This window comes from Vigna unguiculata, chromosome 2, assembly GCF_037176805.1.
Source record: "Vigna unguiculata cultivar grain cowpea cultivar isolate G323 ecotype 2 chromosome 2, ASM3717680v1, whole genome shotgun sequence".
In the NCBI taxonomy this organism is placed as follows: domain Eukaryota; kingdom Viridiplantae; phylum Streptophyta; class Magnoliopsida; order Fabales; family Fabaceae; genus Vigna; species Vigna unguiculata.
In genome coordinates this window covers 36,706,998-36,720,661 of record NC_140793.1, presented here as the reverse complement: position 1 = coordinate 36,720,661, position 13,664 = coordinate 36,706,998, and the positions used below count along the sequence as shown (strand labels likewise).

Below are 13,664 nucleotides of genomic sequence, written 5' to 3'. Positions count from 1 at the left end.
GTTTGTGAAACGTTTTTAAATCCTAAGTTCGCCTTCTCATGTGTTGTGACTTTTCTCATTGTACGTGTCACGTGCTTCAGGCGATAAACCAGGATGACCAAACACATGGGGCCTTTTTTTTTTTTTTTTTTCTCTTCTTCACACTTACTACTATGCTCCCAATATTTATCACTTTTTCTACAAAATATTTCTGCATTAATAGTTCAATTAATAAAGTTGTACATTTTCAATAATTGAACCAAAATTCTAATTTTAATAATATTTACTAAATATCTACTTCGTGATCATATTCAACTCAATATGAAAAATATAAGATACCAGACAATTATATATTAATGTATACAGTATTATAATATATAGTGTTTTGATGTAATTTTTCATTGTACTAACTAATGGAAATATAAACACCTGTTACTTCTCCAACACACGTGTCATTTTATGTGCTACAATTCTGCCACTGTGATCTCCACCGTAACCGTTCTTATTTTCTTCAACAACACAGATCTGATTGAATTTCCTCTTCTCACTGTTAGCAAGAAAGTTGAAGAAGAGAGAATTAAAGTGGTGATCATGGGTTCTGAGACTTTTATTGAAGTGATATTAGCAATCCTTATACCTCCTCTTGGTGTTTTCCTCCGTTATGGCTGTGGTGTATTCACTCTCTCTTTGTTTCTAATTCCTTCTTTATCATTAGTTGTTCCATTCTCTATGTTTCTATGTTTTTTTTTATATATATATTTTTGTTGTTTGATTGAATTGATTTATGTAATTTTTTGTTTCTGGGGACAATGCAGATTGAGTTCTGGATAGATCTGGTGCTGACGCTGCTGGGATACCTTCCTGGGATGATATATGCCATATATGTACTGGTTGCGTGATATGAATATTATTTCTGTTTTATTCATAATACATATGAGTTTGCTTTTATAATGTGTTTATTCACTTTTAACTTTCGCTTTCGTTTTCTAACATGGATCAGATGAATACATTAGTAATTCGGAGCAATAGTATAATTTAATTACTTTCTAAACATTTGGGTATCATTTAAAAGTATTGTATCTAAATTCATGTTGTGAGAAGATGCATAGAATTTGGGAGATGAGAGGTTTTATTTGATAAAGCATTACCCTAATATATTCAATTGAAATAAAATATAGTTAATCCACTGAACTAAACAATTATGTTCTTCAATTTTTTTTATAATTTGGTTGAATTTATTTAAACAGTAAATTAAGTAAAATATATATATACTTTATGAATAGGTAGATTTATTGAATTCTTTTCTTGTAAATCTGCTTAAACGTATCAGGAGGATCCTAATATATTCAGTACAAAACATGTATGCAAGTTTATACAAGTGTTTTTTCGTGGTTTTGACGTAGGATTGGGAAAGTTTTAGTTTTGCCTGTAACCGGAAATATTGAGAGACACAAATAAATTTATATAAAAAAATGGAAAGTAAATATAATCATTATAAAGCATAAGATTTCTTCACCAATATGACTTACCATCTCTTATATATAACCATAAGCAAAATTTGTTATTTATCTTTTAAAAAATAAAAATTGATTATCTTCTAAGAATTATCCACCACCAAGTATATAACTTTGGAAACACTATAGAAATGTATTTTCATGTTAATCTCCCTTGTAAAACAAATTCATTCTAAAGACATGAAATAAAAGTTAATGTTTTTAGAAATTAAAATTTTAAAATTTGTAGAAACTAAAATTAGTTTTGGGACTCATTTCTTTTTAATTGTCCCTTTCAGTTGTTTTTCTTTTTTTTTTATGTACCTTTCTTGATTAAGTCAACAACTTGTATAACTATATTAATTACTCAAACTCTGACTCCCACTTATTCATTCAGATAAAATATAACTTTAATACCTCATTTTAATCATGATAATTAGAAATTAATTAACAAAGTTAAGATTAAAGATGTAATTAGAGGTAACAAAGAGTGTGAAGATGATTCTAGATTCACCTGGTTGTACACAGTGAAACATGCAGTAGACTAGTAGGGTCAGTTTTTTCGTTGCAGATCTGAAGGCCAATGATCAAATTGGTTTTGCGTGTGACTGTGTTTGCGAAAGATTTTAGCGGAAAAAACAATAAATTTTGTAGCATTGTAGTAATTAAAATTTTCCTGATCCTGCAGAACAACATAGTTGGTTTGGTTTTGTAAACGTTGGACCCATTGCAGTTTCTTGTCACTGTTGTCAGTTGATTTTAAATCGAATCTCAATCCATGGCGATGGAGGCATATGCATTCAGAGCAGGATTCGTGCCATTACTGGTGGCATGACTCTGCCTTCGATGCTTTCTTCACAAGACAACCACAGTCATTATAAAATAAAACTATTCTGGTTGTGATCCCAACAAACACCACATTAACCATACCTATAAATAATTTTTCTATAATAAATTATTATTTTTTTAATATAAAATCATAACTTAAAAAAAAATATTTGAAATTAGGGTTTTGTATTAAATGGATTTTGAAGTCTGCTAAACTCTTTTTTATGGATCCACAAAGTTTATAACTATAAGAAACAGTAGCCTTGCAATCTCTCAGATTTTTAGTACTCAGTTTTTACATAAATATTTGTTTAGGATCTACCACTCTCACAAACCATATAGCTACCTCTAACTTCTTATTTTGCATACATATATCTTTATAAAGAAATTTAATATAATGGTCTAACCCAAATATCAATATATCACTTTGTTTGAATAATTATAAAGCTTAAACCACATTCTGATAGACAAAATCAAAACATTTTCAAATATTAAATTTTATTTTTCATTGTATGTTATATTGTTTTCCAATGGCATATACATAATCTTAAGTAATTAATATTAATTTATATTTTTTAATTTTGGTATTTAATTCAAAAATTAAATATATTTTTTGTTCCTTAGTTTTTAATGAAAATTGAATTTAGTATGTGTTTGAAATTTTTATCCATTTTAGTATGTAACTTTATAAATTAGTGAATTTAGGTATTTTAACATAATTTTATTAAGTTTAATTTATGTTTTAAATGTGATGATATCATATGATTTGTTTGTACCATTTTACACAATTTTACACATTTTTGTATTTTAATATTAATTGAGAAACACGTTTAAAATATAACAAAATTTTGTTAAAATAAATAAATTTACTCATTTCCAAAAACGGAAACCAAATTAATCTAAAATTTAGAAGAAATTAAATTTTATTTTAATTTACATTTTAAAAATCATAAATAAATTTACTCATTTCCAAAAACGGAAACCAAATTAATCTAAAATTTGAAAGAAATTAAATTTTATTTTAATTTACAGTTTAAAAATCATAAACGTATTTAATCTTTTATTTTTTATTTAATTTTTTCCAAATCTCATCTTTCATTTAAAAGTGTAATTCTTATACTACTCACAAGTTGGTTAACAAAATCCATCTAAACAATTACAACTTCATTTTGTCTTCCTTTTGTCACCTCATTTTCTTTTTCATATTTTTAAATATTTTTCAACATGAAATACAATTTTATATCATAGCCTAAACGACCTAAAATATAACTTATACAATAAAATTATTTATTTATTTTATCTTTTATAATGACATAATTTATACATTTGTAGTCCATAAAATAAATACTACTTTTACTTAAATATGAGTTTAAATTAAAATAATTTATATTTTATCTTTTCGTCCTGTGAAATATATTTTAGATAAAATTCAATACCGTTTTTAAATTTCATATAAAATACTATATATTTTTCTTCCTCTGAAGTGTTTTGAAGGTAAAAGTATTTTTAATTTTAAAATTTTTTGCGTATTATCTATACCTTATGGGATTTTCTGTGTCAAAATATTTATTTTTCAATTTTATTTTGTGAATATTTTTATTAAAATAATTATTTTTATCAATTTTATTTTTTAATTTAACTATTATTTTAACTAAAAAATTACGAACAAAATAAATAAAAACTATTTACAGTAAAAATTTAAAAATGATTTATATTTAATTTTATAATAATAATAATATATCTTTAATAATATTCGTTTTTTAGACAAAGATGTTTTTATTTTTTTAAACACGTGATTTTAATTTTTTTAATTAAATAAATTTTTGCTATACAAAATTTATACTTATATTATCATAATATTCTTTCGTTCAACTTTTATAGTTTTAATAATACTATTATATTATAAGAGGTGCTAAGTCCAAATTAATTAATTATTCTGGGCGTCAACTTATGCTTACATTTTGTCATTTTTATTATTATGGATTATAATGTTTTTTGTTAATTTAATCAGCTATATTTTTTAAAATGCTAAACATCAGGATTCCATTTTTTCTAGTTTAAGAGGCCTTATCCACAAGAAAATATTGTTTGTCTTATTATTAATTTAGAAAAATATATCGCTTATTATTTTCCTAATATTTATTTTTATTTCTGTTAAAGTAAATCCAAATCCTATTACCTATCAATGAAAGGGAAAGGGCAACTTTGTTGGCAGAGATTCTTCCTTGAATCCAATCAGGTAAAGTCATGAATATTCCTACTCCTTCAACTGTAAATTCGTTAATATTTGTTAACAAAATACTAAAATATTTGAAATAATTGAAAATTATGTTAGGATTTGATTGAAATTACCATGCAAGTTCATTAATAAACTTTTTAATCTTAAATCTTCAACAATTGTCAATAATTTTGATTCACTTGGTTTCTTTTTAACTATTCAGTTATTTTATTTTATTTTTAAAAAGAAGTAATTTTGTTTGTTTTTTAAATTAATCTTATTTTAATTTGTATTTAAATTTGAATTTGAATGAACTTTCATATTAAAACAAACATCTTTTACCAAGTTAGAATAAAAATTATAATTTTTCTTTCCAAATCTTAGTTTCAAGTCTTATAAAATTCTAATTTTTTTATTAGAATTCTACCCCTGTTTTTACTCATCCTATAATTATTCCATATATCAACTAAAAAAATATTAACATCAATATACAAAATTAATTTAAAAATAAGTAATTTTGTTGGGAACATTACGATTAATTACTTCCAATATTCCAGAAGTAAAAAAAAAAAATAGTAATTAACTAAAAAAAACTAACATTGCATGCCTTCCTGAACTAAATTGGAAGTTAACTTGTTTTTTATTCGAGTTGCCCTTCGTCTTCATCTTCAAATTGTTAAGAGGCGCAGCGCAAGCTGTTCTTTGTTCAATCTCTCTTATGACTCTGAATCTCTGAATTTTCATTCCAATTCCAATATCCAAACGTTTATTTCGTAGTAATATTATCAGATTTGTTCTTCGGCTCATTCAGGTACATCTTCACCCATTCTCATTTATCATCTTGGATTTTTTCCATCGTTTTTTTCCCTTACATTCCACAAGATGTGAACGGTGATGATATTTCCACCGTCTAATTCCACAGTTTTTGGTCCTCTGTGCCATTTGATGCTTTCATTCAGGAATTTCATGTTCTGAGTTTTGTGATATAAGATTGGGAAGACATATTGGATGTTCAGTCTCTGAATTTTTTGTTTTCGGTCTGGACTCTAAATTGTTGAAATTTCGTTGGTGGCATTATGACATACGAATTTGATTGCAGAGGTCGCTTATTGTAGAATATAAGAAATATGAAAAGATTTGGAAAATAAAACAAGTCTTCATCAATAAACAGGTGATTATTGTGGTTTTGCAGGAATTATGTCTTTTGGAAGGAATCTGCAAGCACAAGGATATCAACATGGTGGTCATTGTCCCACCTTTGATGGAAACAACAACAATGGCAACCGGAAGCGAAGCAGGATCAACTATCATCATGGGAATTATGATATTCGTAATCACTACTGGGCAGAACATGATTTCTATGCTAATGTTCACAATTTTGATTACGGCAACTATGTTCAGCACGATGCTGTGCCTTCATCTTTGAAAAGGAGAAAACATTCAACTCCTAGTTGGGAAAACAACCAGAAACACTATCTTCCATCCACTGTCCACAGCAATATCCCCACTACCTCCGTTAACTTTCAAGAACCTCCTTCAAGATCCAATGTTGATGCCTCGATATCACCGGTATGCAAGCTTGATTGTTCTATATTTGAAGATAAAGAGCCGGTGTTTATGTCAAGGGATGAGATTGATAAATGTTCTCCATCAAGAAAAGATGGTATTGATGTACTTCACGAGACACACTTGCGCTACTCCTACTGTGCCTTCATTCAAAATCTCGGGATGTGGCTTAACTTGTAAGATTCACATTGCAGGTCGCATGCTTGGTGTTGTTTTTAAAACAATTAACATCATAAAATTACTGGATATATGTTTATGATATTGTTACCTGCGGTTAAAAATTAATAGTTTGTCTTATACCTGTGTAAATTTTGATATGTTCCTTTGCAGGCCTCAAACTACCATCGGGACAGCCATGGTTCTGTGCCACCGTTTTTTTGTTCGAAGATCTCATGCTTGCCATGACAGATTTGTTAGTCTAATTACCCTCTAGCTTTGAATACCTGCTTTATTTCTTACAATATTTTTTTTTGCCAACTGTCATTAGTAGTATAAGACTTCTTTGATAGAATGAGTAATATTTTTTTTTGTCAAAAATTATACAGCAGAAGACACTATTATAAATTGAAAAAAAGGTTCAGACAGAAAATATTCTGATGGGATAATTTCCATGAAATATCTTATATGATTTATTTTATCTAAACAAATATGCACTGACATTTGTTTTTCCAAGTTGCGACTCTATGGTCAACATGTGGTTTGATTAATTTTTGATTGTGCTCTGCCACAGTTAATTTCTACTGCTGCCCTTTTTCTTGCTGGAAAGTCAGAGGATACACCATGCCCTTTGAATAGTGTCTTGCGAGCATCCAGTGAAATCTTATATAAAAAGGATTTTACTTTGCTGTGTTATCTGCTTCCTCTTGTAAGTAGACTTCAAAATATGCACATTTTGTCACTTTTTTTGGTAACATGCTGGTATGAGACAAGGAAAAAAAATTACAACCTTTATCAATTTCATGTGGATGTATAATTTACGTCTGTTACTCATGGATATGATTGCTGATCTTCAATAAAATTTTAGAGGCACAGTGTGTCATTTCAGCAGCATGTTACTTCAAGTCAGTCAACATTTTTCTTGGAGGCTTCTAAAATAATCTCCATTACCAAAGAATCTTGAGCAGGTTCTTCTTTGGAACAAGTTTAAGCTTAATTTTCACTAATGTTGACTTGATTTGTTTTTCAGGATTGGTTTGAAAAGTATCATGATCGGGTGCTTGAGGCTGAGCTGTTGCTGCTTACTACTCTAAATTTTGAACTCAATGTGCAGCATCCATATGCACCTCTTACATCTATCCTTGACAAATTAGGCCCATCAAAGACTATTTTGGTGAATCTGGCATTGAACTTGATCAGCAAAGGGTGAGTTTTCATATTTGTTGGGTCTTATACTTCCTGCAATCGCAGCAGTATGTTTGCTTGTCTACTCATTTTGTGAACCAAGTATGTACTGTTACTAATGAGTTATCTATGCCCAAGCCCACAATCAAATTCAAATGTCATTTATTTGAGCGGCAAGCATCTCAAACTTGTCCACGCATATTCCCTGTTCCCTCCTGGAAAAATACCTTTGATTTCAAGAACAGGTTCCCTGTATGATGATTACCATATTAGTCAAAAGGAGCTCATTTGAGCCTTTCCCTGTCCAATTCTTGTTCTGCCTCATCATCAGCTTGAACAAAGCCATGACATTCCCTCAATCTCTCCATCCATTTTTTTGCCAGTTGTAGTCACAGCTTTTGTGGTGTCTCTTGCACAAGAAAATACATTTCTGTACAGGAGGGTGGAAGTTCAACTTACCAAAAGACAACAGGTATTTGGAGCAATCATTGATGACACCTGAGCTGACTGATGAGGAATACAAATTCTTCTTTTGGCACTGTAATCCTTGTGACACCTTGAAATGTCAAGCCAGAGGACTTCCTAATATCCTCAATGCTGGTCAGCAAGGAAACCAGCTCAGCTGAGTGATCATTCAGCTGTACCTTATGTTCCCGTCCGTGTCAAATAATGATTATGCACTAGTACTTCCTCCTGATTGAGAATGGATTGAACAGTTGCCACATGAGTGTCTAAAGTGTCAATTCACTGAGAAGCCATACAAGTTTGCACACAATGGATTCTTCCTCACAGCTGCATCTTAATGAAAACATCAAATTATAGGATCAGATGCTGTTCAGCTGGGAGAATATATTTTATTGATGAAAAGAAAAGAGAAATTAGGGAAAATAAAGAGTTCCGTGATATGGAGAAACTTCATACATAACCCAAGTTGTAAGCCACAAATACAGATGACACGATCCTATGTGATTCCCCTTATACATCAATTCTCTTCAGAAACAAACTACTCTCCAGCACTGTATTTCCTCTCCTTTTTAAGCCTTAAGCCTAATAGACTTGCTAGATTTTGGGTGCAGATAACCCATCAAATACGTATAAACCTCCATTCCCTTCAGTCTGTTTTGGTTTGCATGTGTATGTATTGTTTCAACCTGATGTCCTCTTTAGACACCATTTTTATTGGTTTGACTTGGTTCGTATAATGTAACAGCAATTGCCCTGAAAAACATAATGCATATTTTCTTGAGGTCTAGAGAACTAGTAGCCTTGGTGTCTCTCTTCTTAATATTTTTCTTTAGAGCAACTGCTCTTTGCAATAAATCTTTCATGGGGTATTGATTCTTTTGGTATGCATATAGTGCAGGATCTTCACATTATTATCATGCTAGCCCGTATGCCATTTTTTGCTGGTGGTTTGATATGCTGCTTAATGTTCATGGAGCATTTGTTTGACATCTGAAAGTGAACTGCTGATAATCTAATGAAGTGCTATACCCTAAGCGCGAATTTGGATAACCTTTTGTTTAAGTACTTCTTAGAAAATATAATTGGAAAGAAAATTAAATTAATTCACCATAAACATTATATGTTAGAATTTGTTTATGCATGTTACTTGTAAAACTTCTCTCATGTTAGTTTCTCCAAAAATCTATTTTTATCTTCTACATAAACTAATTACAGAGAAGTTTTTTTTTTTTCCCTTTTGTTTTCTTCTTTCAAAAATGCTTACGGATAATTTTATCCAAATAAGTTTTAAGAAACTTTTCTTTTGGCAGCCCAAGATAGCTAATACTATTCCTCTGACCCTGATTTTCTGACAAACCCTCCATGCTTTGTGGGTTATTTATTCTGATAACTTCAGCCAAATAAGTTTACCATTTTTTTTTATGAGAAAATAATATATTTTTAATGAGGTCAAATAGATTATCTTTGCACTTTAAATATAACAAGCAGAAAAAAAAAATGAAAGCCTATAATTTTTCAAAATGTTACCTTGGAGATTGTCACCCCTTTACGGGAGTAATGTTCCATGTATATACCCTTCCCAAGCCCCTACTATGGGAGTCTCATGTACTGGGTTGCCTTCTATGTTTCCTCCTCTGTCTTAGTTTTTTGTTTATTTCTTTCAACCTGCTTTATTAGATGATTAGTTGATTTTTACGAAACTCTTTTTTGAGTTTGAATATGCTGATAAAATCCTCTTGTTTTAAACTGTTTCCTTTATTATTTTGGAGGGCTCATCCTTGAGTTTGTGCAAGGTGTCTCAATTCAATCCCCTTCACTTTTCTAGCCACTTTGAATTTTTGGTTACTCACTCGGATTATTTCCTTCTCATGGGTGTTTTACGTTTGGATAATATATGTCGAAACATTTGAGATTTTCATTTTTGATTTAGACCTGACTTTTTTTTAGCACACTTTGATACCCTATTCTTGTTAATGTCGGCTTTTGGATTTTCTATCTGATCAAAACTTGTAATCTCACTGTCTTTTGACATTAAGACTAGTCATTAAGATTTCATGGTAATGCGCATTTGAAGGTGTAACTGGCCATCGTTTGCAATAGTACATGGGAAACGGTTGCCGGTTATTATAGAAATCAATAGGAATAGTAACAAAACAATAGAATCTTGTCACCCAGAACCTATAATTTCACCTTCTTTGAGCAATATGCTTTTAGTTTATAGTTATCGTGGGATCAACTTTCAATAGTTGGGCAATTGTTGTCCATGGTTTTGATTAAATCTTACTTTAGATGAACCTAGGCTGCGGCAGGAAGTATGCCCATGGTTTTGATTAAATCTTTCTTTAGATGAACCTGGGCTGCTGAAGAAAGTATTTATGTTGAAAACCTTAATTGGAGAGCTGTTAGGTTATACGTATACATATTACCTTTGGTTTCAATAAGCCTAAATTCCTAACACTATAATTAACGAAATTTGTCAGGTTGTTGTTATAACTGATTTGGTGAGTTAGATGAACTTCTGCAGGCTGTATATAGTTGCTGTAAGCATAAGCTCATCACTTCTACAAATTCAGTATAATCAATACAAAATTTCCCTTTCTCTATTTTCTCTATTCATCCCTTAATATGATTTCGAGAGTTCTTGGATCCTTAGCCATGGCTTTCGAAAACCATCCTCCTATTCCAACACTAATTTTTCATGAACTACATGTAATTTTCACAACGAGTTGTCCATTTCCTTATAAATCTGGAAATGTATGTTGCAGCCAACTTATCGTATTTAAGTTTTATTTTTTACTTTAACTTCCATGAAGATATAAGGTTGGCTTAGTAGTAAACTTGGAAGGGAATGTGGAAAAAAGGTTGCATTCAACTCCCCCAACTAACACATGGAAGATATAAGATTGGTTTGATGGGTTTGGAAACGAGGGTAACTTTACCGGTAAAGAAAAAGAAAAAACTTTAACTTCCACAATTCACGATTCACATTTGTAGATTTGGAGTTTGTTTTGAAGATGTTGTCCCGTTCTTCTTTCATTGTTCACGCTGTTTCACATCTTGCTGATTTTAATGTACATTGAAGCTTTAGTTCTTTGAATTTGACATGCTCATTGGAGCATTGGTAGATTAGTGTTGGACTTTGTGAACCTAGTGACTTATGTTTTCAAGGAAGGTTCCATTCCAGAGTTGGATTTTATCTTTTTATATTAATTTCTATCTTGAGATTATTCAGAGGTAGACTTATTTATCCATGATTAGCTGCAGGTTTGCACTAAAATTATCATGAAGATTTTTCTAGTCTACTTTGCTTTCGGTTGGGAAAGGATAAATCAAATTCTCCTTCCATTTTTTGATGTTCTGAATTGTGTAATGTTGCTTAAACTTACAATTTGCACCTGCAATATGGACAGTGGTAGAGGATTTAGTGAGTTAATCAGTAGTGCAGAATAGGATGCATTCATCACAAGCATTCTGATTCCCATATTAGCAAGGCTGTCCCGATCCAAATGTAGAGCAGAAGATGTTGCATTGGCATTAGCTTTGAAAGATTCAATTGTTTGCAACGTGCAGCACCCTGTGTATGCATTCTGATTTTAATTACATAGATTTCTGGAGTTTAAAGCCCCTACAGCATGTTTGGCCTGGAAATCTGAATAATTCTCTAAATGAGTATAAGATAATGCTATAGTTTGGTACTCTATCAGCAATTGTGCAGAGATTCTTGGAATAATATTCTTCGTGAGTTGCTGCCTTGTTGGTAAGGAAAAGTAAGTAAATTTGTGTTTTGCAGTTGGAATCAATGTTCAATTTTGTACGTCTTATCTAGCTTTTGTTTCTTATTTAAATAGTTGGCATGATCTCAGATATGGTGAAAACATGTGTGAAGTTTTACAAGAATCTTCTGTTCTTGTTGCTTGTGATAGTTTACGATTTGCATATCTCTGAATGTATGTTAAGAGATGCTTGCAGAACGCACGCGTCTAATGTGATTTTCTGAATCTGAAAAATGTTGTTTTGCAGTCTTCAGAGCTCTCTATGGCTTCAGTATAAACCCTACCATATTGCTGCTGGAGCTGCGTATCTTGCTTCAAAGTTTCTGAAAATTGATCTTACTGCTAATCACAATATCTGGCAGGAGTTTGGGGCAACACCATCCATTATACGGGGTACTCTGCAACCACTTCCCCCTTCCTTCCCTCTCTCTCCCTTTTCTCTTAAACATCGTTAATTTATACTGTTTTGATTTCTTAAGAAATTATGACAGAAATTTCCCAGATTCAACGGTAGTTATTAAATGGAATAAAGTGCTAGTGCTAGGACCACTTACGCATCTAAATGTTAACATGCATGCCAAATCATTTTGTCAAAAAATTCTGGGAGAAGTTATGATTAGGCATGCTTTTTAGTTAATACTGTTTTTAACTTTTGTGCAGATATCTCGCAGCAACTAATGGAACTGGTTTAAATTTATAAAGGAGATGGTTATAGTGGCTTCCAGGTACAGAGTAGAGTATGGTGATGTTTGGTGTTTTAAAAAATGGCTCTGAAGGAAACCATCATAGATTGTCTCTACTGTTTATGTTCAACATGAATATGTGGTGAATCCTTTGTATTCATTTAGTTGATTTGTCGATAGCCTGTGATCTCACGTCATGTATATACCAAGTTAGTGGTAAATGTCACTGCACTGTTTGCAATCATGCATACCAAAATTCTTAAATTAAACTTTTATCCTGACCAAAACTAGTGAAATTTTAGTTCATATTAACCAAAATGAATCAATTTGAAAAAATTTACAAAAATGAGATAATCATATTGCTGAAGGACAATTTCAAGAGGAAAGTCGTATTTTGAAAGCTACTATTACGTTTTACAAAACTGATAATTAACGTCTACGATTTAAGTTTTTTGTTTTTTGTTTTTAAATTTTAAGGAAGTTGTATTTTTCCTGGACGAGTTCCATTTTGCTTTTTCTTTTTTTCAATTTATTTTTTATAAATATATTTTTATTTTGAAATATTTTTAATAATTTCATTAATTAATTAAATTTTAAATATTAAAATATTTTCTACTTTTCTAAAATACTCATATATATATATATATATATATATATATATATATATATATATATATATATATATATATATATATATTCTAATAAATGAAATTTATATCTATACTTTTAATAATCAAATTAGTTTTAAAAAGATCAAAATAAAAAATAACTTTTAATCAATTAGTCGAATTGTTAAAAAGATAATTTTAAATAAAAAAATGGCATGTAAAAATAAAAAAAAAGTCAAATTTATCAATCAAATTATTAAAAATCAATTTAAAATAAAATAACAAGTTTATACCAAAATTTTAAAAACAGAAAAAAAAATGAAACAAGAAAGAAGCAATAAAAGTGAAGTGTTAAAAAAAAATTGGGCATTAAGAATACAATTTCAAAAACATGAGATAAAAAAATACAAAAAATGTATGAAAATTGAAGAAAGAAGTTGTATATATTATGTTCCACTTCTATATAATTAAAGAAACTAACAAAAAATTCAAATCATTTGTTTGAAACCTGATTTTTGCGAATAGAAAAGAAATTAAAAGTTATAATTTCAAAACACAACTTCTTTCTCATCAGTTAAAATCATGTTTAGAAAGCAGAACTATTCCTTAAACATAATTTATTCATTTGTATATTTTATTTAAATATATTGATTTTAATAAAATCAAATAAAAAATTGCACCCATTTCAAAAGAAAAAAGAAGATGAAAAA

At 29.9% G+C, this 13,664-nt stretch overlaps 2 protein-coding genes across 4 annotated transcripts; both read left to right on the top strand.

Annotated features, from left to right (window-relative positions):
• Nucleotides 1-458: 458 nt before the first annotated feature.
• On the top strand, nt 459-930 carry LOC114173772 (Low temperature and salt responsive protein family). Its single transcript, XM_028058361.2, has 2 exons — nt 459-651; nt 795-930. Exons 1-2 carry the CDS (start codon nt 571-573, stop codon nt 876-878), a joined length of 165 nt encoding a protein of 54 aa, XP_027914162.1. The 5' UTR covers nt 459-570; the 3' UTR covers nt 879-930.
• Nucleotides 931-5,155: 4,225 nt separating this feature from the next.
• LOC114174673 (cyclin-T1-4-like) lies at nt 5,156-12,633 on the top strand. 3 transcript variants are annotated; one of them, XR_003602696.2, is made up of 7 exons: nt 5,156-5,329; nt 5,711-6,260; nt 6,415-6,496; nt 6,815-6,949; nt 7,271-7,446; nt 11,301-11,657; nt 11,911-12,051. XR_003602696.2 is itself a non-coding variant. In XM_028059499.2 (7 exons), the coding sequence occupies exons 2-7, from the start codon at nt 5,716-5,718 to the stop codon at nt 12,353-12,355; spliced, it is 1,116 nt and encodes a 371-aa protein (XP_027915300.1). In that variant the 5' UTR covers nt 5,158-5,329; nt 5,711-5,715; the 3' UTR covers nt 12,356-12,633. The 3 variants fall into 3 exon arrangements, 1 of the variants encoding a protein (XP_027915300.1); XR_014986387.1 differs by having other exon boundaries at nt 11,155-11,657; XM_028059499.2 differs by lacking the exon at nt 11,301-11,657 and adding an exon at nt 12,324-12,633 and having other exon boundaries at nt 5,158-5,329; nt 11,911-12,056.
• Nucleotides 12,634-13,664: the final 1,031 nt, after the last annotated feature.

Bases quoted from the DNA above. Each gene is read 5' to 3' on its own strand.
- LOC114173772 (XM_028058361.2), top strand. From the start codon at position 571: ATGGGTTCTGAGACTTTTATTGAAGTGATATTAGCAATCCTTATACCT. The intron at 652-794 runs GTATTCACTCTC...GGGACAATGCAG, and splicing joins TCCTCCGTTATGGCTGTGGT to ATTGAGTTCTGGATAGATCT.
- LOC114174673 (XM_028059499.2), top strand. From the start codon at position 5,716: ATGTCTTTTGGAAGGAATCTGCAAGCACAAGGATATCAACATGGTGGT. The intron at 6,497-6,814 runs GTTAGTCTAATT...GCTCTGCCACAG, and splicing joins ATGCTTGCCATGACAGATTT to TTAATTTCTACTGCTGCCCT. The intron at 12,057-12,323 runs GTACTCTGCAAC...ACTTTTGTGCAG, and splicing joins AACACCATCCATTATACGGG to ATATCTCGCAGCAACTAATG.